General features: G+C 36.8%; 1 protein-coding gene across 1 annotated transcript in view; it reads right to left on the bottom strand.

Annotated features, from left to right (window-relative positions):
* Window positions 1–25,252, bottom strand: part of Frem2 (FRAS1 related extracellular matrix 2) — a 183,779-nt gene that overhangs the window by 90,287 nt on the left and 68,240 nt on the right. The window contains exons 3-6 of the mRNA XM_010639174.2: window positions 16,507–16,653; window positions 13,733–13,963; window positions 3,981–4,106; window positions 2,642–2,893 (exon numbers count right to left, since the gene is read on the bottom strand). Of these exons, the coding sequence (XP_010637476.1) occupies window positions 2,642–2,893; window positions 3,981–4,106; window positions 13,733–13,963; window positions 16,507–16,653 (756 nt within the window). The remainder of the gene's footprint in view (window positions 1–2,641; window positions 2,894–3,980; window positions 4,107–13,732; window positions 13,964–16,506; window positions 16,654–25,252) is intronic.

Here is a 25,252-nt window from a genome sequence, read left to right as displayed (position 1 = left end):
ATATATAATTTATTTATATAGTAGATAGGCTCGCAGCATGAATTCTTAGATCTATTTGGTTTGACATTCAAAATACTCTCTCTAAGTTTGACCCAATTTAAAATAAAATTCCCGCACTTTATTTAAATATGGAATAGAACTTTTTATTAAACTAATACACAAAGAAAACATCTAAAATATGAGAGTACCTTACACACTTAGGGCATATTCTAAGTTTAAGGTAAAATCAAGAGTTTTTTCCATCTTTCCTTCATAAAATCATTTCTAATTTTATCACTAGTGTTTTAAAACCTAGTGACCATCGGACACTATAGCATCTTTCACAGGATCATTAGGAGAAGCAATCACAAGAAATACAGGCACAGGGCATAAGCTCACCAGACACTTGACTACCTTTATCTCTCAAATTCTTCTTCACCCCTTCACTATCAAAAAATCTTTCCCTAGCCTCTTTAATAAATGGTGTTGGAAAAATTGGATGTCAACCTGCCACAGATTAAAATTAGACCCTTATCTTTCGCCATGCACTAAATTAAAATCCAAATGGATTAAAGATCTAAATATTAAAACAGAAACATTAAACTTGCTGGAAGGTAAGTTAGGCAGAACTCTGGAAGACATTGGTATAGGAAAAGACTTTATGAACAAATCCTCAGTAGCACGGGAACTAGCAGAAAGAATCAACAACTGGGATCTCATCTTACTAAAAAGCTTCTGTACTTCAAAAGAAACCATTAGCAGAACTAAGAGACAATCTACAATGTGGGAAAAAATTTTTACCAGCTGTACCTCAGACAAAGGACTATTATCAAGGATATATAAAGAACTCAAAACAATCAGTCCCCCCAAATATAAAGACCCGATCCAAAAATGGGCATCCGAAATGAACAGACATTTCTCATACAAAGAAGTAAAAGCAGCAAGAAAATATATGAAAAAATGTTCCACATCACTGGTCATTCGAGAGATGCAGATGAAAACAACACTGAGATTCCACCTCACCCCACAAAGAATGGCTGCTATCAAGAAATCACACAATAACAAATGTTGGCGGGGTTGTGGGGAGAAAGGAACCCTCCTCCATTGTTGGTGGGAGTGCAGACTAGTGCAACCACTATGGAAATCAATATGGAGATACCTCAAAGAGCTTGGACTGGAGGTTCCATTTGACCCAGCCATCCCTCTGCTGGGTATCTTTCCAAGAGAACTAAAAGAATCATATCACAGAGAAGTATGTGCACCCATGTTTATAGCAGTACAATTTGTAATAGCTAAATCTTGGAAATAGCCTATTTTCCCATCCATTGGAAACTGGATAAAGAAGTTGTGGTTTTTCTACAAAATGGAATATTACTCAGCCATAAAGAGCGAGAGAATAGATTCATTCATAGGAAAATGGATACATATTGAAGATATACTCCTAAGTGAAATAAATAAGTCACACATGTGTAAATACCAAATAGTTTCCCTGGTGTGAATATTCTGCAACAATGCATAAGATTCTAATAAGATTACTGACATTTAGAAATTTGAAGAAAGGAGCTAAAGGTGTAGGGAAGGTGTGATGCGTAGGGGAAGAACAAAAAGGGAAAAGAAAAAAATGTGAGAGAATGAAAAGATGAAAATAAAGTGTTTGTAGATGGGGAGGGGAGGAGGGCGTGAAGGGAGGGCAGAGGTAAGGGGAAAAAATGAGAATCAAGACTTGCCATGTAGAGGTACATGATCCCAACAATGAATGTAACTGTACTGTATCCCTAAAATGTACCAATAAACTCAATAAAATTAAAAAAAAAATCTTTCCTGGTATTCTCAGTGTCCCAAGTTGTGTAATTACTTGAGATTAAAGTCTTTTGCTGATCCTCCCGTTTCCTTCCCTCAAGAAAGACTTGTCCTTCCTTTTTCATCTACCTTGAGGAAAATGTCCAGGGGAGAAGGAAACTAGGTCAGCATTCAGGGGCCCTAGGTCTCGTTTTATTCCTCTTTGCTTTCCTCAGATATTATTTACAATCTTTTCTCTCATTTTCTTTTCTTACAAGGAAGTATAATCTGCTTCTTCAGCTGGGAGAATTAAGGCCTTTTTTACCTTTCCTCTTTCAGCGTGTGTTACTCCATTATAATTTTTCCCCAGGGAACTGTAGTCTAATGCAACCACTCCATTTGATCTCTGCAGTCAAGGAACAGCCTTAATTTCCCAAATGTTCATTAGCTTTCCAGTTATTCATTTAGCAGACTTGCCTGATGGGTTTATTTGAAAAAACAGGCTCAAACACTGAGATTAAAGTTACCAAAAGATAAGCTTGTGAGAGCAAAGCAAAAGAACAAAAAGGAAACAAATTAGGCTTATTAAATTCTTTCAATACTTCATCATGAAATTTGAAAAGTGCAATCGCCTAATAGCAAGTGGCACTGTGAAAGAAACTACAGAGAAAAGGCAACACACAGAGGTATGACTTTTGCCCTTTAAAACAATAAATCAAGAAACAAAAATGAGACGGGCAATTATACTACGAATAACACTATAAAATCAAGCATAACATACGTGTGTATAATTCTATTACATTTGCATTTTTCTGTCTAGAAAATTTTCTTTGATGTTCATCTCCCTGGTAAGAAAAAGAATCGTTGGCAGCTTCGTACTTACCATCATCTTTGTCCGGGAGGATGGTCACCTGAGCCCCTGGGAACTCCGAGCCCAGTCTTCCACCCATGGGCATGCTCAGAAGCACACGGAATATCTCCTCCTCTTCATACAAGGAGTCGTCAATCACAACTATCCTGCACATTCTCTCCCGCTCATCTTTGTCAAAGCGGACGACGCTAGTGTGGTCCTCAGGCCGCGATATGTAGTCCGAGTAAGACAGCACTGAAGTCGGCACCGTTCCCGTTGCTGTTCCTGAAGCACAGAGGATCCAAAAGGGCTTCACGCAGAGCATGTTACTCGAGCATCGCACACGCAGCAGTTAATGCTCAACTGTATATATGAACAGCCTGGAATTGCCACTGCGGCCACACACTGTTAAAGCAGTTCTAGCGTCAGTGGGATAAAATCAAGCGTTCCCTGTTTTCTCCAGTCTTTCCTGCCCGTGGACTTTTAGATAAACACAGTGTCACAAAATAATAGCTCCTACTATTCAGATGCTTACGATGGACAGGTCAAGTGCCAAGTATGTCACACACTTGCCTCATTAATTATCTTGACTGCTCTACTGGGTTTTGCACATTTGTTAACTGAGCTTTTCATTAGTTGAGCCACTTGCTCTGGGATCCAGGGCTCAAGGCTGATGCTGAAATCTGCTTTTAATTTTATTCTAGGTGAATATAAATATTTACATTTATAAATTTGATATATACTTGAATATATATATATATATATTTGAAATTTAAATATATATGTAAATTTAAATTATGGAGATTTAAATCAATAGTGCATGGGAGTTTGCCTTTTGCACATTTGGAAAATCTGCTGGTTTCCTAGAGGTGGCATTTAATGTATTAATGAATTTTACATAGTATTAATTTTAACTTTATATTACAAAAATCACCTTGCATAGGATGATTACCCATGAGCAAAACAAATAGCTTGAAATTGGTTCACATTGGTTTCAAATTTATTTTCAATTCATTTCTTTCAGTATCTATTACTTTGACTTTTTTTTTAAACAACCCCTAATACAAAGGCTTCTGTTCTTTGTAATCTGAAAAACCTTGAGTCCCGTAGCAATAACCAGTGGAGTCAGAGATGCTTGTGGTACAAAGTAGCATATTCTTCCCAGACACTCTCAGAGGAATCCTCAAAAGTGCAATACTGAAACAAACTTCTGAATAAATGCTTTTTTTTGCACTTATGAGAAGCCTCACAATAAAGTATACCTCTCACTGCAAAATGCCACAGAACAATGTGTGAAAAAGGTTTATTTATATCTTTTGGATGCTGTTTCAATTTTATTGTTTTGTTTTTGTTTTTGTACAAATTGAAGTACCTTGCTGTGTAGAACAGATCACCATGAGCTCCTGGCTGACATCTCCACTCCTTCTGATGGGAATGAACAGTTCCCCCACACTTTCTTCAATGGTATATTCAGACTCGGGAATGAATACAGTTGATTCTACAGAGAAAACACACAATAAATCACAAATGCAATAATTTTCGCCTTAGCTTCTTAGCTCTGAAACAACTTATGCAAATTAAAATTTCTCTAGTGATGGAGTTTTTTCTGCTTACGTATTCTTTCAGAATAACACTACAAGGGGCAGGAGGGAGGAGAGGGGGAAAAGAAGTAAATATGAAGGGTGCAGGCTCCGAGAGACTGACTTTTTAAATCTAGATGCAAAATTCAAGATGGCTTCTTTTCCAGTTGTTACTTCTTTCCCAAATGATGAATGCTGCCAACACAGTTCCTTTAAATCCATTCATTCCCTTGGCAGAGAGTAACCCCTTCTCATGGACTGCTATAAACTGACAGGTGGAAATGACCTCAGTAATTATCTGGCCCCACCTCTTCTTTACAGGTGGGGGCCGCAGGTTCACAAGCTCAACTTATTTGCCAAGGATGTTCACGGCTTGAGTCAAGATTAAAACTCAAATCTTGCAATGTCTTACTTTTCTGGGTATTCTTTTCACCCAAAGAATATTCTTTGTGAGTGATTTATGATTAAAAATATAGATATTATTTAACATTTTAAGAATACCAGTTCCTTTAGAATGCACAAATTTATTCATCAACTGGAAGGAACATTCTAGACAGATAACAATCATATGTATACAAATTATATTTATATAATGTTATAAATCTCAATGATTGGTTTTCACATTCAAAAATTAAACAAATAATAAATAAATTTAAAAATAATAAAATAGCATAATTACATTTTGAAAAAATGTAGCATTATGTAAAACCATAACAAATTTTTAGTTCAATAGTTTGACATGGTGAATCTGAAATAGATACTCTAGAATTTGATGGGGAGTCTGTTTCCCTCAGTCTCACATCCACACAGGAAACTCTTCACAATTATTTTTAAAACAGTAAACCTCACTTTTTTTGCTGGTTATAAACAATGCTGGAATAGCAGCAGATGCAGTCCTCAAAGGGGCATGCTGCACCCTGTTCTATGCCTCAGCAGCTAAGCTAAGGGAAAAAAGCATCGAATGGTCCTTTTCCCTGTGGCTTCTGGCTGGTTCAGCCAAAGAGAATACAGAACGGGACTTGGAGAGCAGGAGCCAAGACAGTCTGGCATGTTTCCTCAGCTCCCCTCTGGTTTCCAAGAGCTGGCTTCCACTCTCTCCTCTACTCCACCTACAAGTCCCCTCTCAGGGTCCCTCAGGCCTAGAGGTTGTTAGCCATAGACCCTCATAGCCTTTGGGGGGCTTTACTATGCCTGGGGGTCTCTTGATCCTCACCCTCAACTTTGTAAAAGTCGTGATATTAAATTCTTCTAGCTTACACATGAGACATTAGGGAGATAAGCAAGACTGAGCAAAGGAGGCTGAGAAGGACTCCCCAAATGGGGACAACATTGGGTGTACAGATGTGGGAAGCTGAGTACAAAATAAGTACTGAGAAACTGAGAAAGAAGGACCATATTTCAAAGACTCCTGGCAAGTCAAGTAAGTTGAGAACTGATTTTTATCACTAGATCTTGCAAAGTGAAGGTTCAGAAAATTGTTTATCTTCACAAGAACTGTTTTGGTGGAATAGAAGGGATAGAAGCTCAAAGGGCTGATTTAAGGGAGAACAGGAGAGGAAATGAATGAAGACTACATGCACAAGCGCTTCTCTCAGGCAGTTTTACTTTAAATAGGTTCAAAGTGGCATCTAGAGAAACATCTTTGCTGATTTCTTATTAAGATCAGCTGTAGTAAGGCCACGAACTGTACCTACTTGTACGAAATAAAATCTTACCAAATATAAAATTTTCAACATAAAAATTATCCTGACTGTAGTATAAAAAATATAAAAAGTGCCATGGAACATTCAAATCAAATATTTGATGGATTTCTTTTCATTAGTTTGGGCAATTAGCCCAGGTTTGGACAGTTTTTAGGTCATGAACTCCATGGCATTACTGGTAGTATACAATACGTGGAAAGTCTGAGGTCTGAATGCTGGTGTCCTTTCAAATTCATATGTTGAAATCTTAATCTGCAGTGTAATGGTACAGGCGACTTAGGGAGTGAGGTTTAGGGGAGGCCATGAGGGTGGAGCCCCTTGGGTTAGTATTGGTGTCCTTGTAAGAATCTCAAGACAGAAACCTCTCTCCACAAGAACACAAGGATTGCTGATTGATACAGTGAGAAGACAACTGTGGGTAAGTCAGAAGGAGGCCCCTTACCAACTAAAGCTACCAACATTTTGATTTTGGAGTCTCCAGCCTCTAGAAGTGTGAGAAATGAGTGTCTGTTATTAGAGCTATTCCATCTTTGATATTTTCTTATAGCAAGTAGAGCTGAGTAAGACAGGATGAATCACAAATAGCACTCATTCTATACTGCTAACCTATACTGGCCAATTTTATTTTCAAATAGGTCATCTATGACAGTTCTGTGTATAGAATTTAAATACCTAAATCCCTTTGAGATTTAATCCTTCAATACCCAAGTGGGGCTCCTCCTCTAACTCATGTCTCAAGCAGATTTGGTTAAACAAGCTTGGACTTTTTCTAAGTGCCAGTAGATTGGAATTATGAATAAAGAAAATCTTAGTATCCTGACTATGCCCTCTGCTCTGGAATTCACTCCTACAATTGATCTGACAGAGGGTAAATAGGCTCAAGATCAAGTTCAGGCTCTCTGTTGACCTCACTTCTAACCAAAATGTGCAATCTGTGAGAGAAACTAGAAAAGGGTATCAAAAAGACAAAGACTTTATTGGTAGACTTTGCAGCTAACATAATTTTTTCAGTTTTACTTTATGTATACAATAGATGTGCATGTTGGCTGCTTCAAGTAAGCATAGCTCATTAAGTGTAAAATTTCTAAAAGCATCATTATTTCATTAGCCTTAAAGATTATGAGCTAGTACATATGGAGTTCTTACTATTTGCTAAGCCCTATTCTAAACACATTACACATTCATTTGTCTCTCTATTTCTGGGGGTACTAGGAGTTGAATCCAGGGATACTCTACTCATGTGCTACATCTGCAGCCCTTTTTATTTTTTATTTTGAGTCAAGGTCTTGCTAAACTGTCCAGGCAGGCCTTGATCCTCATGCCTCAGCTCCCTAGTAGCTGGGATTATAGATGCAGCACTCTGCCTAGCTCTGTCTCATTGTATAGAAGGCACAGATTCAGTACCCCACTGAAGACTAAGGGTGTTAGTAGGTGCTGATGCTGAATTTGAACCTAGAAAGCCCATCTCAGAGCCCTTAATCATAACCACTCTGCTCTACTGTGTAGGAAAAACACTCTGTGTCACAGGAGCATCACTTCAGCCACAGGAAAACAAAGGGTAAATGGAGATTCTGGAAAAACATTTAATGTCCTGCTGAAACAGAAGAGAGGGCAGGGGCAGTAAAGGCAGGTAGAAGGAAGCTAGAAACAAATATTTGTAGATTTCTTTAAATGTTTTTTCAATAGTTTCATAAAAAGTTGTATGTATGTAAAATTATCTGTATACAGAACTGCAGTTATTATGTAAAAGCATATAACATGTATAACATACATATAATGTATACCCACCAAAACTGCATACATCAGAAAACAAAAACTTGTATAAGTATTATAATATTAAATGTATTGAGACATGATTATATTAATGAAAATTACTTTTGTTCTCTACAATTACATGAGGTGCTCAAAATAATGTCCAGTAGCTTCTAGACATTTATAGTGTAGAGAACTGCTGAAGTGTTGTAAATGTTTTTTTTTTGCAGATTCTCATCTCACCTCTCTCTCTCTCTCTCTCTCTATATATATATATATATATATGATACATATATCTCATAAACATATATATGTTGCATCCCATATCGTATAACATATCATATATATGATAACACATACATCTCATAAAAGTGTGTATGTTGAATCCTGTTCAAACATTAGACTGAAATTATAGCAGTCTATGGGAAGGAACATATTCACCAAGGAAAAAAGTGGGGGTTAAATAATGGAAATATAATCACTAAATCATAGTGACCATGCTGTCATATGTTAGCAGTAATTATCTCCATGTAGTAGGATTACAAATGACTTTTTAAAAAGTTAATGTTTTATTTTTTATATTTTTAGGTTTATAGAAAAATGAGTAGAAAGTACATAGAGTTCCTACATTTATATACGCTCCTTTACTTTTACACATTATTAACATCTTTTGTTTGATTTTTGACCATAAGCATGTGTTACTTTCATACTTTCAGAATGGTTCCCCTACTCTTCTTCATTTGGAAATACAAAGCTGAATAAAATGAATGCATTCATTATTAGTCAGTGGGATTACACTGTAATGGGCACTTTGATCTCTATTTGCAGTTTTTTGCTTCTTAGTCTTGACTGTGCTGCAATTTAGGCAACAAAATAAATGGCTTCTGTAGTCAGAAATAAAATTGTTGTAGCTGTATCTGAAAGAGCAGTTCATACTGTCTCTGCTCAATTATACTGCCCAGATTAAAAAAAATTTTGCTGAAAACATTGTGGAGCAAAATATCTTCTGAAAATCTGCCATAATAGACCATGGAAGGGAAAGAAAATGCAGTACTTGGATGAAAGCAGTGAGTGTTCATTGCCTTCACACAAACTGCCTCATGCAAAAACAATGGAGAAGATGTTCCGGTACATCTCCAGGCTACTTGAGCCTGTAGGCTGGCCAAGAACATGGACACGATGGGGGTCTGCCAGTGATGTGTTTAAATGTGGACATCTTGCTTATGTTTCTATGTATATTATTTCCTTCTAAAATAGCCTTAGTTATAATAATCTGGAGAACAGAATAATGATTATCAATAAATGCAGTTTCTTTCTCATGATGTATGCTAGAATATGGAAGATGTAAAATACTAAACTTTCACCCTTTTTGACTTTATATTTTACTGCATGTCTTCTTCATTTTGGGGAGTTGGATTGAACTCATTTTTTCTTCATTTTAAATCAGTAAAGAAGAAGTTGTTTTTAAAAGTAGAGTAGACCTAGTAATTCAGACAAATTTCAGCAGGGACTTGAAGAAGCAAATGGAAATGTGCCTTTACCACATGACAGTGCATTACAAGCTTACATTAGGATACCACTAGGTCCAAAAATTATTCCTATATAATATGAAAATTTGTTGGTCTCAATGAATGTCTGGGTAACCATTTTTCTTTCATTAAATGTTTTTATTCTGTGAATGTAGAAACTTCTGAAAAGTTTTTCAGAGCTAAAATAGTTCAGTCATGGAAATCCAAAGTAGTTTTAGTCATGGCATCTTTTGGTATCATAAACCATGTGCTGTATTTTTAGCAACTGGTTATATTTTTATTTCTCTAAAGAAATGAGTAATGTTCCACTACAATAGAGTTAAAAAATGTCTGACACTGAAGCTAAAGCTCCTATGTACTTTATTATTTTTCTGCCATCAGCTGCAGTTAGCTATTGTCTTAACTGATTCTAGACTTTGAATTTTGGCAGAGTCATCTCAAAATTTCAGCTAACCACTGATCTACATCAACACAGTCAATGGTGCAAAATTTTAAAAATGAGAATTAATATTTAGATTGAATTTCATAGACTGGTCAGTCAATGTCATCTGAATCCCATTTTGTTAAATGGGTTTGTTTACTCAATGCAGTCAAAGTTTGTCTTGTCTCTGCATGCATTAATATTAGGATTTCTTGAAGTATGTTAAGTTCTATATTCCTTTAGAATAGTATCTTTATTTTAAACTAAATATTATATAGCATTAAGCTAATATGTTCTCATGAAAACTGATCACAAAGGTTAAATCTGATCACAAAGGTTAAATCTTTAAACTCCTAGTTCCTGGCTATATTTTTAAATCACAGAAATATAGAACAATTCCATTTCAATCAGAAGTTTGCAGACACTTCTGTTGTGTAAACAAAGTAATAACATAAAACATACATTTTAGATATTTTTGGTAGGTATTTGAACTCAATAATTCTATTACTTGGGATTGTGGTCTCCCCATAAGTGACCATAAAACTCAATGTCCTTTGTTTAAAAAATACAAAATACAAAATAAATGATATTTTTATATAAATTTTCATATAAACAAAGTTTTAGTTCCTACATATCTTCCTTTATCGGACATAAGGATGTTTAATTACTATCTATATGCTTCTAAGAATGAGAACAGATGGTGCAAATTTTGATATTTAGGGGACTTAATATGTAGAAAATTAAAAAATGTTTATTCTAGAAACCTTTACTTCTTTCTCAGAACTGGATTATATACCCCCGTAGACTTTCTGTGTTCCTTTATCACAGCATATCCTAGTCTGTATTGTTAGTTTTAATATGTTAGTAGAATTTGATAACAATGTTATGATTAATTTCAGAGTTGGCATAACTTCTGTACTCCAGTTTCTCAACTCCTGGCATATAGCAGAAGTTATATAACAAATGTTATATAACAAATGTTAAATAAACATATGTATTATGCAAAGCCCAGGTGGTCTTGATTATCTTTTTAAAACACGTGATTTTATTCACCAATTCCAACGTATCTGAGGCTTGATATAGAAAGTGAAAAGAAAATAGAATAAGAAGGGAAGGCATTACTTCCTTATTGTTACACACAAGAATAGGTGAAATTATTGTTGTGGCAAAGCACACTTACTTTGATTTTGAATATTCTTTTCTGTTATTTATCTTTCAAATACTGCCTCGAGTGCTGTTTGCAAAACTCCTAATATAGTGTCTGGCTCACAGAGAATAGCAGAGAACAAAACACCAGTAGAGACTACATTATGATTATTTCCTTTTAACCTCTGCCCATGGAAAAGTCCTTTTGGACTTCTTGGGAAAGAATCAGATAAAAGGGCAGAGGGAACAGAAATGTCCTGAAGCTCCATCCCAGTCCTTCTTACTTCCTGGAAATCTGTTGTGATATTTTTCCATGGCGAGCCAGCCCAGCGGCAGAGGGCCATTCCATGGAAGATGACTGTCACTGTTCAGTGGGATTTCACAGAGAAGGGCCTGCTCCCTTGAATGAAGTGCAATCTCCCCCATTTCTGTCAACACCCCCCAGATCAAACAAAACAACTCACCCGTGGTTGACTGCTGCTGAGACTATAAGGTGGCTATTTTTCTTATCCCGAAAGTGAGTTAAATGTTTCCTGAACTTTTAACTCCTTCCCTAATTGAACTATTAAGTGAACGTCAGAAAGAGGGAGTTTATGGCATCAAACTGAAACAAGGAAGAACAGCAAGGGAATAGAGAAAGACAAAGGAGTGAGGTGAAAATAATGACATCAAATGGCTGGTTTTCCATGCGTGCAGCCCCAGGACCTCAGGCACCTGGTGTCAGGAGAAGAATTACTAAGGGAGGTGAGCATCTCTGTTCAGCTCTCTGTCTTCTACATATATTCAAGAAATGAGTGAACATATTTGCCTAGGAAGTTGTTGATAAGCTATTCACAAAGGTTTATTCCTTCTTCAATGCTTTCATGACAGTTTCCTGAATAATACAAAAGCCCCTATCAGTTCTAGACAAAACCATGAGCTTTCCAAGCCCCTTCCGAGTTGAACCACTCAGAGGCAGGGGCCAGGTGTCAGCAATGATTTGAGATTTTGCTTCCTCATCTCCATGGCCTTCCCAAAGCTCTCTGGGATGGGCTGAGTCATCACTTGAACTACACTCTCCCTGGCATCTGCCACTCGAGACAGGCTGTGCTCTTGCAAATATGCTGCAGGACACATGATGGTGATGACTAGACTCGGAGGGGGCTCACCTCTGTTACCACACAGCTGTGGTTGCAAGCAGAGGGCCACAAACATCTGGAGGCATGAAAGGTATTGCAGGGCACACATGGGGGCACTGAGTGTCACTTCAGGTCAGATAAGCAAGCATGCAAGGATGAGTATTATTTTTTCACTGGTTGTAGATGCTGATGTATAAAACACAATTAAAACTTTTACTTAAATCATAACTATATAATTGGAAAAGTATAAATTGATAGAAAAATTATAATGATATAATTATGAACATGTAAGAAGTCAGTATATACATGCATATATATATATATATATATGTTTGTGTGTATATAGAATTTATATTAAACAGATATATTTGTTAGCTGGAGGTACACACCTGTAAACCCAGCACACTGGGAAGCTGAGGCAAGAGGATAGATGACTAAAGTAAATAGCAAGAACTTGTTTTAAAAGAAAAAATATAAATGGCTAAGGATGCAACTCAGTGGGAGAATATCCCTGATTGGATCTCTAGCACTAAAAGAAAAAAAAAGTCTAGATTGTGGTGTTTGGGTGATGTGTGCTTTGTTTTATTTTAATATATACCACTGCTCACATAACACTGGTAGAGAATGTCACTGTGAGATTGTAAAGTGGAAGGGAGAAATAAATTTAAGTATCTTATTCCTTAAGGTAAAGCATAGCAATTTACCATTTGTCAAATACAAATCTCGAGAAATGGCTTCCAGCTTTAGTTAAAGGGATCATTTCAAATGTATGAAATCTATCATAGGCTTACTTAAAAGAGAATAATTTTATTACTGAACTACATTCCCAAAGCTCAGGACTAGAAAAAAGCTTAATTATTTGTATTTAATGCTGATAAAATTAAATGTAATGAAATGCTAACTGTGCTTTAATGGAAATTATAAATATAATCAAACTTCATATTTAACAAAAGGCAGAGATGTTAGTTAAGAAAATGATGTTGCAGCTCCAGTTTTCTTATCCTTTCTTATCCTCTCTTTAATTAAGTTTAGTCTTTTAACAAGGGGCTTTCACATGTGTCTCCATTTCATGTACTCACTAGATTGTATCTTTACAGGGCATTTAAGAGTTTTTTGACTGATAAAGTAGGCTGGCAGTTTAAAAAGAAAGTCATGTCTGGGTTCTGACAGGATTTCAGCTTCAGAAGTCTCTGTAAGGTTTTTATAAATGCCCGCCCTCAAAAAAGTCATTCAATCTTTTATTTTTCCACCTAACTACGTCAAGACAAGCCAGAATTGTAGAAGTTTGGCAGGGGGGAGGAAAATGTTCAAGTTACACACAAGAGCATTAAGGTTCACTTTTACCAACATCAGCCAGGAGTGTGCATGGACAAGAAAACATAATCTAAGAGAAATTAAGAGCAATGCCTGCAGCCTCTGCTCATTGTCAATGGGTGAAGTGGGTATTATGTAACAATGTGGAAACATTCCACCAAATGAGTACTTGGGACTGATCAATGTATGAAGGAAACGAATAATTTAATGGTGTATGGAGAACAAATTAATTCCAAAATGACTGAATTCTTAAATCATTTGTTAGATATTTTATGACACCCAAAGGAGTTTAAAATTGATTCATTGATTTTATAAAATGAGAGGAGTATTATTGGTTCTATAGGGTAGATTATAATTCCAGAAAGATGTTGGTAGTACTTGAAAACGAGTATAGCATCTCTTTATTACTTTTTTCCCCCTCTTCCCATCAGTATAGTCAATAACTCTGAACCATTAATCTAGAAAAATTTCCCCATAGAAAACATTGAATTTCAAGTTTCCTCTACATTTGGTCAGGACCCTTGAGAGCAGTGACAAGACCAAGCTGACAATGTCTCTCACCGTCTCCTGGATCAATGATCTCCACTGTGGTCACCGCGGGGAACTCCAGGGCGGCCAGCACGGGCTCCGAGAGAACCACCTGGAAGGTCTCAGAGCGCTCGTGTTCCCTGTCACTCAGGATCCGCACTCTCCACGTGGCTCTAGTCTGGCCCGGGTTGAACTGCACTTGCCTCTGTGCTTTGCCTTTGAAGTCTTTATCTCTTTCTGCTGTCCCGTCTCGTGTGCCAATACCTTCACAGAAACATAATAGCACTTGTTTAGCTTGTTTTCAGTTGGATTATTATTTTTTTCTCATTGAGTTTATTGGTACATTTTAGGTATACAGTACAGTTACATTCATCATTGGGATCTTGTACCTTTATGACGGGTCTTGGTTCTCATTTTTTCCCCTTGTCCCTACCCTTCCTTCACCCTCCACCCTTCCCTATTTATAAAAACTTTATTTCCATTTTTTCATTTTCTCAGATTTTTTCTTTTCCCTTATTACCTTTCCCCTTCCCTTCCCACTTCCCCTACACCTTTAGCACTTTTCTTCCTATTTCACACTGTTCAATTGGATTATTAAGGCTTTCCTTATGGACATTTCACCACCATCCAGTTTAGCAGAACAAGTAGACCCTGCTGTGACTCTGGATTACAGTAGTTGCACATGTATTTGGAGGAAATGAGTAGACCATGATTCTGTCCTCCTCTTTCCTTAGTTACAATGCAGCTAAGTATTCTCTGAGCTAAGTTTGTGATAGAACTCCATAGAAAACAAGGCTCAGTAAATTTATATTTATGTTGTACAATATCATTATTTCTACAACTTCATAAATCTTAAAATTCTGCAGTGGATGTTTCCATGTGCTGCTGCATATGATAAAAACATAAATATTCTCTTAGAAAATGTTCAATAAAACACTCTGTAGTCAAATAACTTTTTGATAATCTAATTCACAAATGCCCAAGCAGAATAATAAAAAATTATAAAATTCCATAGGCATTTAATGGATTTGGAATCTTAAGAGAATCTAATTGTCAACATGGTCAAGGTTTTCTTTGTAGAACACCCAGACTTCTACACAACCATGTGAACAGAATTGGATCACTAAGTACATGAGGTTTTTATGAGCAGCATGCTTGGCTTACTCTGATGATTCCCCCAGGGCCAATTTCAGTGGGCTGGGAAGGCTGACGAATCACTGAGTCTCTAACTTAATCACAAGAGAACTATTGCCATTTCTATGCCAGGAAATCAAATCATAGTATATATTATTAAGAAAGAAGTGAACAAATTCAACATCATAGACAAATTATATATAATCACAATAGTACTAGCATATCCTGAAAAATGGAATCAGATAATGTGAAATTTAATTGAAGAAATTACTATACTTCTGTTTTTTTTTTCAGATGTGTGAAGAAACTAGACCAAACATTATCCATTTAACCACAAATACTCATTGAGTGTTTACTATGTTCCATCCTGTTTGCTGGGTTTGTGTCAGAAAACAGAACCGGCAAAACGCTTTGCTCTCAGACTGTTTATATAAAATAAATTAGAATATTTATTTTTCCTTCGAATGCGCCATATGATTGGCCATTAGTTTAATCTTAAAATGAGGGTTAAGAAAAGGTTTTGTTAAAATTTTTTGTCTTAGAGTTCTCAGATAAAACCTGACTGATAAATATTACATTGTATGCCTCTTTTTCAGGAGCAGGTAAACTATGATTTATTTAGTGGCAAGAGGGAAAAAGGAGGCAGAAGTCGAATTCTAGCAGGCCTGTCTTGTTGCCTGCTGTGGACTTCTGGTCAGCTCTCTGGTTCATAATGCACACAGAGTGCTTGTCAACAACTCTTGGAGCCACTGCAATTCACCACCAAGGTGAGGATGAAAGGAGCCATTCTCTGTGAGCTTCCAGAACACATGCTGCTCACTGACCCATATTTCCCCAGTGGCAATGACCAGCAAAAACCTCACATCACTACTGCTGCCGTTGCTGCTCTGTTTTTTTTTTTTTTTTTTTTTTTTTCATCAGCAGTGTGTTCCTTTCCTGAAGATTCAAAAGACAAGTTAAAAACGTTAACTAGAAGCTACAGAGCTTTTGCACCCTTGTTGGTATTTTCACATTGGTAGGAAATAGTGATTTGTTGAAAATATAAGTTACTAAAAAGAGTTTGTGTTTGCTACTTTAACCTTTAGCTTAAAGAATCAAAACCAACAACAAAAATTTACAAATAAGTGGGAGAGAAAATCTGAAAAGATATTTTTGCAGCTATTAGCTTTCCCAAAACTGCCCACAGGTTACTTGTAAATAATTAGATAAATTCACTACCAGTGAGAATAAAATGCAAATAGATGAAAATATCCTTAATAATCACTAAAGTGTTTTGGCTATCATATTCTGTACATGTATTTGTTGTATTTGCAGGCATGAAGCACAGTTATGACAAACCTTTCACTGACAGTAAGATATCTGTAGAGCTTGTGTGTACAGAGAAAGTTTCCCCAAAGGACAAAGAAATACGAGCATTCTCTGGTTAAACACAAAGAGTGTTTTGTAAGGTTACAGAGAAGATCACACTTAGGTAGAAAGCTAGAAGAGTTTTGTACTTTGACACCGATCTGCTATATATTTTTAGCAGTTAAAGAATCTTTCAATATCAACAGCTCCCCAAGCATTTTAACTAGATCAGTGAAATAAATTAGTATTTTAAACACTTTAGAAAAACTGTAAGTCTTTGGTAGAAAAAAATGGGATTTGTGACAAAAATGTGAAATTAAACTTACTTATAAATGAAGTTTCTCCCAAGTAACCTCTACGTTTAAGAACGACATCTAGAAATTTGGAGTCTTCGTTGATCAGATAATATTCCTTTTCAAAGGAGATCCATGCCCAATTTAGACGAAAATGCTGGTTGGTTAACTTGTTGCCACCTGGGAAATAAAAATTTAAAGTACTGCATTAATGCTTTCTTGAATGAATGATTTTTAAAATTCCATCTTATATTTAAGTTTAGTTTATATTTCGTGCTAGGGATCCATCCAATCCAGGGCCTTGTGCATATGAGGCCAAAGCTCTACCCCTGAGCTTCATTTCCACCTCCCCCACCATCCCAGAGTATTTTAAAAATGCACCTTTAAAAAATGATAGAGGTTCTTGGTTTGATATCGAATTCTGTAATACATATCTGGAGATGTAGCTAACTGATCGGTGTTTGTTACACAGACATACAACAGCTGACCTAATCCTTCACAACTTGGTTCTATTAGGAGGAGAAGTTGGCGGAGGGAACCGCTCACTACCAACTAGATTTAGTTGCGGTGAAACTGAATCTCCGAATTGCAGGATGACCACAAGGTGCCACTAGAGAGCAAGCTTGTTTAAAGTGCCTCCGGCTAAGAAGGTTCTTTTGTGAGGATTTTAAAAGCACATACAATTTCACAAATACCTTTTTCTGGTTCACAGAGCAATTGGGTGGAAGGCTTTAATTATAGCCACTTAGGGAAAAACAAATATCTCTTCTCCGCCTCTCTTCCCCACTAGATTCCACTTCTTTCCTCAGAACAAACAGCCAGCTCTTCTCACTTTTTTCATTTTACTCTGAAGATAAGGCTGTCTCCTCCCACAAAGCCACTAGAAAGCAGCTGGCTGCCTGTCCCAAGAAACAGATCTCTTGCTGATCTTTCTAATGTGGAAGCTACTCTACTGGATAAACGAAAGGAGAAATGATTGTCAGCTGATCACTCGGCACCTATCCCTTAGTGTCTTTTGATCTACACCAATTACTTCAGAAGAAGGTGAGGTGTATAAACAAAGGCTTGAGTAATTCCTTTTAAATCTTTCTGGAAAAGGGTAAAGAAAATAGCCCAAATAATAAACATAGCTAGAGGCAAAGCTTTAATTCTAGGTTCTTTCTTCTGAATTCACGTATAGGGAGCTACACTAGAGAAAAAGAATTGAGATGGGGAAATGTCAAGACAAAAAAATCAACACTAGTGGGCCAGGGATTTAGCTCAGGGGTTCTGCTGCCTGCCTCTCAAGCGCAAGGACCCAAGTTTAAACAAATACATAAAAACCCATTGTTTTTTTTTCTAGAATATTTTGAAACTAAAAACTATATGGTTTTGAGTTAATGCTAAAGTTTAAAGAAAATATCCACACAGATGGCACTACGGAGGAAAACTGGTTTTCTTCTTTACTATTACTAATAAATTGGCATAGTCCTTTTAAACAGCTGCTGGGCAATGGATAAATGAGGAAAAAAAAAGGTGTTCGTATCACTTGATCTCATCAGCACTTTCAGGGGAGAAGCAAAAATGTAAGGAAACATTCATTGCAATAATTCTATAATAGCTCTACACCTGAAAAACTTAATGTTTACCATTTTGTGGTACATCAAAACAATAGCAGGCTATTTAACCACCAAACAATAAATATGAAATTCTTCTCGAAACACTTCTATAGTCGATGTTGATGCTGTGAATGTAGCTACCTAAAAAGTGGAATTAAGCGTGAGAAATTGTTAGACTTTTTGATGAATAGGATTAGGGACATTTTAATTTTCATTTTTTAAAAATATAAAATATAAGTAGACCAGAGGCCAGGCATTTTGTGTCAGTGTAAGGAAACTCATTCTGTATTCTCTCCTTCTGAACTTGTACATATCATCTCCTGGACTACGCACACTCCCGGTCTGAAGAGGAGAGGACATAACTGGATGGCTCCTCGGACCTGGAGTCCAAGTTCCATCTTCTTTCTTACTTGCTGCATGACTGGGCTAGTTACTTCTCTGGACCTTGGTTTCCTCTTTGTAGCATCAAGTGACAATGTTGGCAGTTGCTACCTGTGAGTGCTCTGAGGATCAAGTGAGATAACCCACAAGTGTGACACTACGGGCCTCATAGTACCATGTGTCCACTGGTGATATCTTTTGACACAGATCAGTCTCCTGTGCTCTGCCATGCACGCATGCTCAATCGATTCTGCATATTCACTGCCAGAATAGTCATCGGCCTTAAACCTACTCGTGGTCCTTTCTCCTTTGCTTGATTTGTCTACAGCTATATATACAAGTCAACCCTTCTTTGTGGATTTTTAGGTCCAAGCTTGTCTTGCCTAGATTACTACTGTTACCCTTTCATCTGCTTAATCAGGTGACACCCACATTGGTAAAGCTGTGGGGAATCTGCCACCCTTACTCTTCCTGACTCCACATCCTCTCGTCTAAAATATTCTTTGGCTCATGTGTTCCACTCCTCAGAGTTCACCTTCTCCACCTCCTTCCTGAAGTCTGTAACCCTGCAGCCACCTCACCTCTATTATTCCATGGCATTTCTCCTCCTGATCAAACTGTATAATTAGGCATTTTAGCAGATATCTCTTATGCAGTTTGTGCTAATTTACTAATTTTACTAACTTAGGTCAGAAATTGATTGTGCATTCTTTTCCTACTGTAAGCATTTCATCAATTTAATTGAGACAAGTTGTGTTTCTAAGTGAATTTTTACATGAAAACAACTTTATTCCTACTTCTACCAGGTAGAGTATGCTTCTAGCAAGCCCAGGTTTTATTCCAAACTTCTTTTTATACCGCCACAAGCTGTTCCTGGCCATTCTAACTCCCACAGTGTCACCCATGAATTCTTTTTAAAAGCTGTTTTAATTATACCTACTCACGGCATGCAGTGTCATTATGTACACAAATGTGTTATGATCAAATCACAGGATTAATAATTTCCATCTCCTTAAATATTTGCTTAAAAATTTTTAATGTGAGTACTAGAGGCTGAGAATAGGGATGCAATAGACATAATAGGAAGTTGGACAATGGCTATCAAACTATTGGGATAGGAGAAATACATTCTGTGTTCTACAGCATAGTGTGAGGATTACTGTTGACAATAATCTGTGCTGTGGTTTGGATCTTGAGTTGCTCCCTAAAAGTCCCCGTGTTAAAGACTTGGCCTCCAGCTTGGTGTAACTGAGAAGCAACCCAACCTTTAAGAGTGGGAGCTAGTGGAAGGAAGTTAGATCATTGGGGTGGGCCCTGAAAACGAACCCTGGCCACTCCTATTCCTTTCTCTTTGAATCCAGGCTGCCATAAGATGAGCACGGTGCTTCACAAAATATTGCCCATTATAATATGCTGCCTCACCACAGACACAAAGCAGCACGGCCAATTGTTATGGACTGGAACCTTTGAAACAGTGAGCCAAAAAATCCTTTCCTTATTTTAAGTTGATTAGCTCAGGTATTTTGTTATAGTAATGCAGAATGATCAATATATCCTACTGCAGCGATGGCGAACCTTTTAGAGCTTTCAGTGATAACACACAGCCTGCTGTGGTACATGTGCTATAGGTTCACCACCACTGGCCTATTGTATATTTTATGAATTACTAGAAGAATTTAAAGTCTCTAACATAAAAAATTATAAAGCAAAATGGTAATTATCGTGATCTGACCAGCACACATTGTAAACATGCACCAAAATGTCACACTGTTCCATCACTTCTTTTTGAAGAGAAACGCTGAGCCACACCCAGCTTCTCACTGTTTTCTTTATCAAGTGGGTGCATCTGCGTGCGCTGTGTCATCTGCCCAGGATGTCCTTGGATTTTCGATTTCTTCTAGAAATTTCTACATCTCTAAATCGTGACAGTTTTTAGCCAATTTTAAGATTTGATTCTGTTTTCTGAAATAGTTCAGAAAAGATTATTTTCCGCCAAAGGTTACAGCAAGTTTCAATGCATACCGCACTAACTCTTTGATTAATTTTTGTTTGCATCGCTCTCCACAAGTTCAGATCCTCTATCTAGTTACTGTTCTGTCTGATCATTTTGTTTCTTCCCACAAGATCCAGGAGGAAGGGAGTTCATTTTGCTTATTGGTAGAAAATGAATATTGACTGAATCAGAAACTCTACTGCTTTGTTTGAAAGAAGTTGAGTAGTGCTTCATTAACTGAGAAATCTACATTTCTATATAAATGTAATCTTTTTGGTACTGAATCTTTTTATGAAAAAAATGCTTTTGTGATAGTCTTCTAAAATGTCTTATATACTTAAAGTGATTATCTATGAATGTGAGTTACTGGAATTTGGGTTTATCTAAATAACATTTCCAGGGATGATTGATAACTAATGGGCTCCCAGTCCATTACAAGAAGGCCTGAATTCTCTCAAGGATACCTAATTTCATCCACACTTAAAAATTTGCAATTTTCAGTTTGGTGCCTATGTTCTGAAACGGTGAGTGTCCTAGGAAAAATGGGGCCAAGTTACTGGTTAATCCAAGGTTTTGATATACATATAGCTGAACAAGTTTACCGGTATTTCACATCTCTACCTTCTAAGATTTGAAATAAAATTCAGAAGCAATATAGAGAAACTTTGCTTTATAGTCATTACAGTAATTTACAATTCACTCTCTACCTGGGATTTTTAAAGTAGATAGCTATTTAAATAGAGAATATGAAGTCTATAAAGCTTAACTCTGAGCACACAGTTAAATACCACATAACCCTTTTGATGTGAATTATATTTAGTTTCTGAATTTGTAAAATCTCAGTATATACTTATACAGGAATGATACAAAGATTTGAGTAACTAAGCTATAGATTACTTAACTTCCTTTACTAAAACTGTGATCTTGTACAACTGATCTCTGTATTTTATCTAAAGAATGGAAAGCCACCTAATGTATTTATTACATGCCATGTAAACTGTTCTAAACCCCCAATAAATGAGAAATAATGAATGTTAAAACTCTAACAAAAGCTACATCTTACCAAATGTGAAATTTTAGATGTAATTAAATAACTTAAAATCTGACAAATTTTACTTACATGTGATTCATTGCCTTTCTAAAATAGACTGTCATCTATGATGCTGAAAAGCTAATGTTAACATCTCATTGGAAACAAATTAAAGTCCACAGCTTGTGTCATAAATCCACACAACATGTGCCTGACAGCTCATAATTACACTCCCTAAAGCTTTGTCCCCAAACCCTGACACTAAAGCCATTAACATTTTGATGAAAAGACTCCTTTCCAACTTCTCCAGCTGGACTTCAGGCTTCTTTTTTTCTTTTGCAACTCAAACTCAGTAGTTATTTTAGAATAACAAAGAACCCCAATCTTCAATTAGCCCTCCCTAAAAACACAGGGTTCCCTAAAAACAGAGCATAGACTGTAGTTCATTCCTAAGGAACTAGTGTCACTGCTTTGACTTGTGCTAGTTAAAGGTGGGGAGTCCTCTAGTTTTGACAGATTTCTTCTTGCACAAAACTTAGTTACCAATAGCTTGGTAAAATTTCATTTTTCCAGAATAAAGGTCAGCCTCTGTTTCAAGATGAACTTGAAACAAAATAGACAGAAACTTTAAAAAGAAACTAGATATGGTCTTCTAAATATCAGTCATATAAATAGAGAAATATATTAAAAAAGATAAAGATAAAATGGCCTAATATAGTGGGAAAATTAGATTGCGCTTTTAGAGGAAAAAGTCAATCATTAGTATCTTTGCAATCTCCATCAGGATTACAGAGTTAGCAATTTTGGTGAGAATCTGAAAGTGAAAAGAGGGCTTTATTTCTTTGCTATTTCTGTGACAGGGTGATCTTCTTGCATTACCTTTGGAATCTTCCATAAGAGAATCTCTGCAAGGACGTAGAAACCTGTCCTTTGGCCCTTAAAATTAGGTTGATTTAACTGTTTACTAAAAACCACCTGGTGCAGAGCTGAAGCCAACTTGGCTCTTGCTGGGCCCCCAGGAGTTGGCATTCACCCATGGGAGATGGCATGCACAGAGATAGGGCGCGAAGTAGAGGCTGGCAAGTGCTGTGAAAGAGGCGCCGATAATGAGCTGTGGGAGCTTCAGAGAGTGAGGGATTACTCTAACCTGAGGGGATCAAAGACAAAGTCATGGAAGAGATAGTGTTTAAATGGGTTTCAAGTACACGGTGGTATTTGGACATTCGAGGAGATGGAGAGGAAGGTGTTCCGGGAAGATAAAGTGCAAGAGAGATAAGAGCTCCAGTAAAAATGGAACTTCAAAGAACCCGATTTGGTAGGATCTCAGAATACTCATTTTCTTTTCCTTTTGCTTTTTAACCAATTGGATATTGGAGACAAAGAGCAGTAAAGATGCATCCAAATTCTGTTTTACAGGAAGGGAAGGGTTCTTATACTGAGGTGACCCAGACACTCAGAGATGACAAAACAGTCACCCAAGAACAGCTATGGTTTGGATGACTGACGGGACACCAAAAGAACCTGGAAATAGATGCTGAAGAATTGCTGATACTTTTTGGAATGGTGTAGGCTACTTAATAATTTTAATGATTGTTTTAGTACAATAGTAAAGTACTCAAATGGTGCCACCATATACAACTTTTGCTCACTGACATTTTATTTTTCCCTTCATTCTGTACACCCCACACCCTCAATTCCCTGGCTTTATAAATTCTGAAAAAGAGGCAGCACAACATGAAGGGTCATATCCACAAAGAAGTAAGAGAAAATGTGGAGAGATACTGTACACAGAAAGAGAAGTGGCACAAAGCAAGCCAGGGTGAGGGCAGTGCATCTTGATCTCTATTAGACACATAACCCTTGCAGTGATCTTTGAGGTTATTTTCAGGAAATGCACAATCACGCCTACCATTCAGAGCCAAAGGAATAATAGAGACATAATGTTTTTGGTAATTACATGAACTACACTGGCTTGAGTTCGAGGATGGGTTAGTTTGCATGCTATTCTTCTGTAGGATCTAGAGATAAGTTGCCAGATGGCATGGGGGTGAAGATGGGAACTAACAAATATACCAAGTTTCCCCTAGAAGCCAAGAATATCGCAATCCACTTTATCATAGGTAGTTTTCTATTTTGGGGATGTGATTTGATCACACATGTACCTAAATGGGTATTTGAACACGAGGTTCAAAAGTCTTAAATTCCCATTCAACCTCTGTTCCAGAGATTGCTATTCAGTCTCTCCTCATTATTCCTAGGATCCATATTTGCAAATTCATGTATCATTAAACACTTACTTATAATCCCCCAAATCAACCCTTAAGATTCTTTTGTGGTCATTCTTGGACATGTGCTTTGTAGTGTCAAGACATTTGGAAGGTGAATATTTTGCATTGATTCAGGACCTCAAGGCAGCCATGACAGGGAACTAAAGGCACAAATGAAAGAGAATTTCTGGAACTGCTTCAGAAAATAGTAGGAATGATATGAGGGGTATGTTTGAAGAAAGGGGGGATGTTTTGAGGGGATAAGTAGCAATGTGTCTTTTATTGAAATTAATAGTTAATTCAAAGATTCATTATATTTTTTAATCATACCTTGTACCTCATGAAGAATGTATGTGTTAGATAAATTTTGCTCACTCATGAGTTATATAGTGTTGCTGGCCATGAGTACAATACTAATGAATCTACAACGTGTATCAAACAGTGCATCTTTGAATGAAACACATACGAAGCAAGCTTATGTATGGACCAGTTGATGAAATGTTGAGATTAGAACTCACAGAGATTTAACCTGGCATTTTTCAGGGAACAATCATTCAGTGTTTGCTAATTCAATATTCAGACAATTTTATAGAATCAAACCCCAACAAACAATGGCAATTATATTTGCTTGGCATAAGTCACAGTGTTCTTTTGAGACATTAAAAAATGGAGCATGAGAAGAGTGTTCTGCCCCTCAGTACATTTTTTCCTTTTTTTGAAAAACATTTTTATTTTGTATTAGTGCACATTTGCAGAACACAATGATTGCATTCCTTGCGAGGAGTTGGTACATGTACATAACACATCTTAGTTCTTTTCTCATCTTGCTCCCCACCCTGCCTCCCTCTTTTCTCCCTTGGTCACTTGCCCACTATTATCTTTCTAGTTTGCTCTTTATTTATATTTTCAGTTTTTCATAGAAGAGAAACTAAGCAATGTTTACCCCGTGTGTCTGATTTATTTCACACAAAACTATGGTCCAAAGGTGTATCCACTGTGCCACAAATGATTCAGTTTATCCTCCATTATGGCAGTGTAGTACTCCACTGTGTACAAACACCACATTTCCTTTTCCCATTTATTTGGTGATAGACAAATAAGGTGCTTCCAAGATTTAGCTACTATGAGTTGTGCTGCTACAAACATGGCTATGCATGTATCACTATGGTATATCATTAACTCTTTTAGGATAAGGCCTAGGAGAATAGCTGGGTTGAATGGAATTTCTATTTTTAGTTTTTTGAGGCATATTTTCTTGGTTTATGCTGAGGAGCCCTCACTTGCATTCTCAGATAGGCAGCTCTGGCTTCATTCTAGACATCTGTGCCTGGTCATGTCAGCACTGGGCTGAAGACAGTGTTGGGGCTCATGGGTGAAAGGTGTACTGCCTTCTGCATGACTACCTGCCATAATTTGAAAGTATATAAATAATTTATAGAGTTATTATAAATTTACCGAAAGTAATATGCATGGAATGAATTCTGATTGCAGAATTGCCACTAATACTGTG

Source organism: Fukomys damarensis, unplaced genomic scaffold (assembly GCF_012274545.1).
Source record: "Fukomys damarensis isolate Sample0158 unplaced genomic scaffold, DMR_v1.0_HiC HiC_scaffold_38, whole genome shotgun sequence".
NCBI classification, from domain to species: Eukaryota; Metazoa; Chordata; class Mammalia; order Rodentia; family Bathyergidae; genus Fukomys; species Fukomys damarensis.
This window is presented reverse-complemented; position numbering and strand designations above follow the sequence as displayed.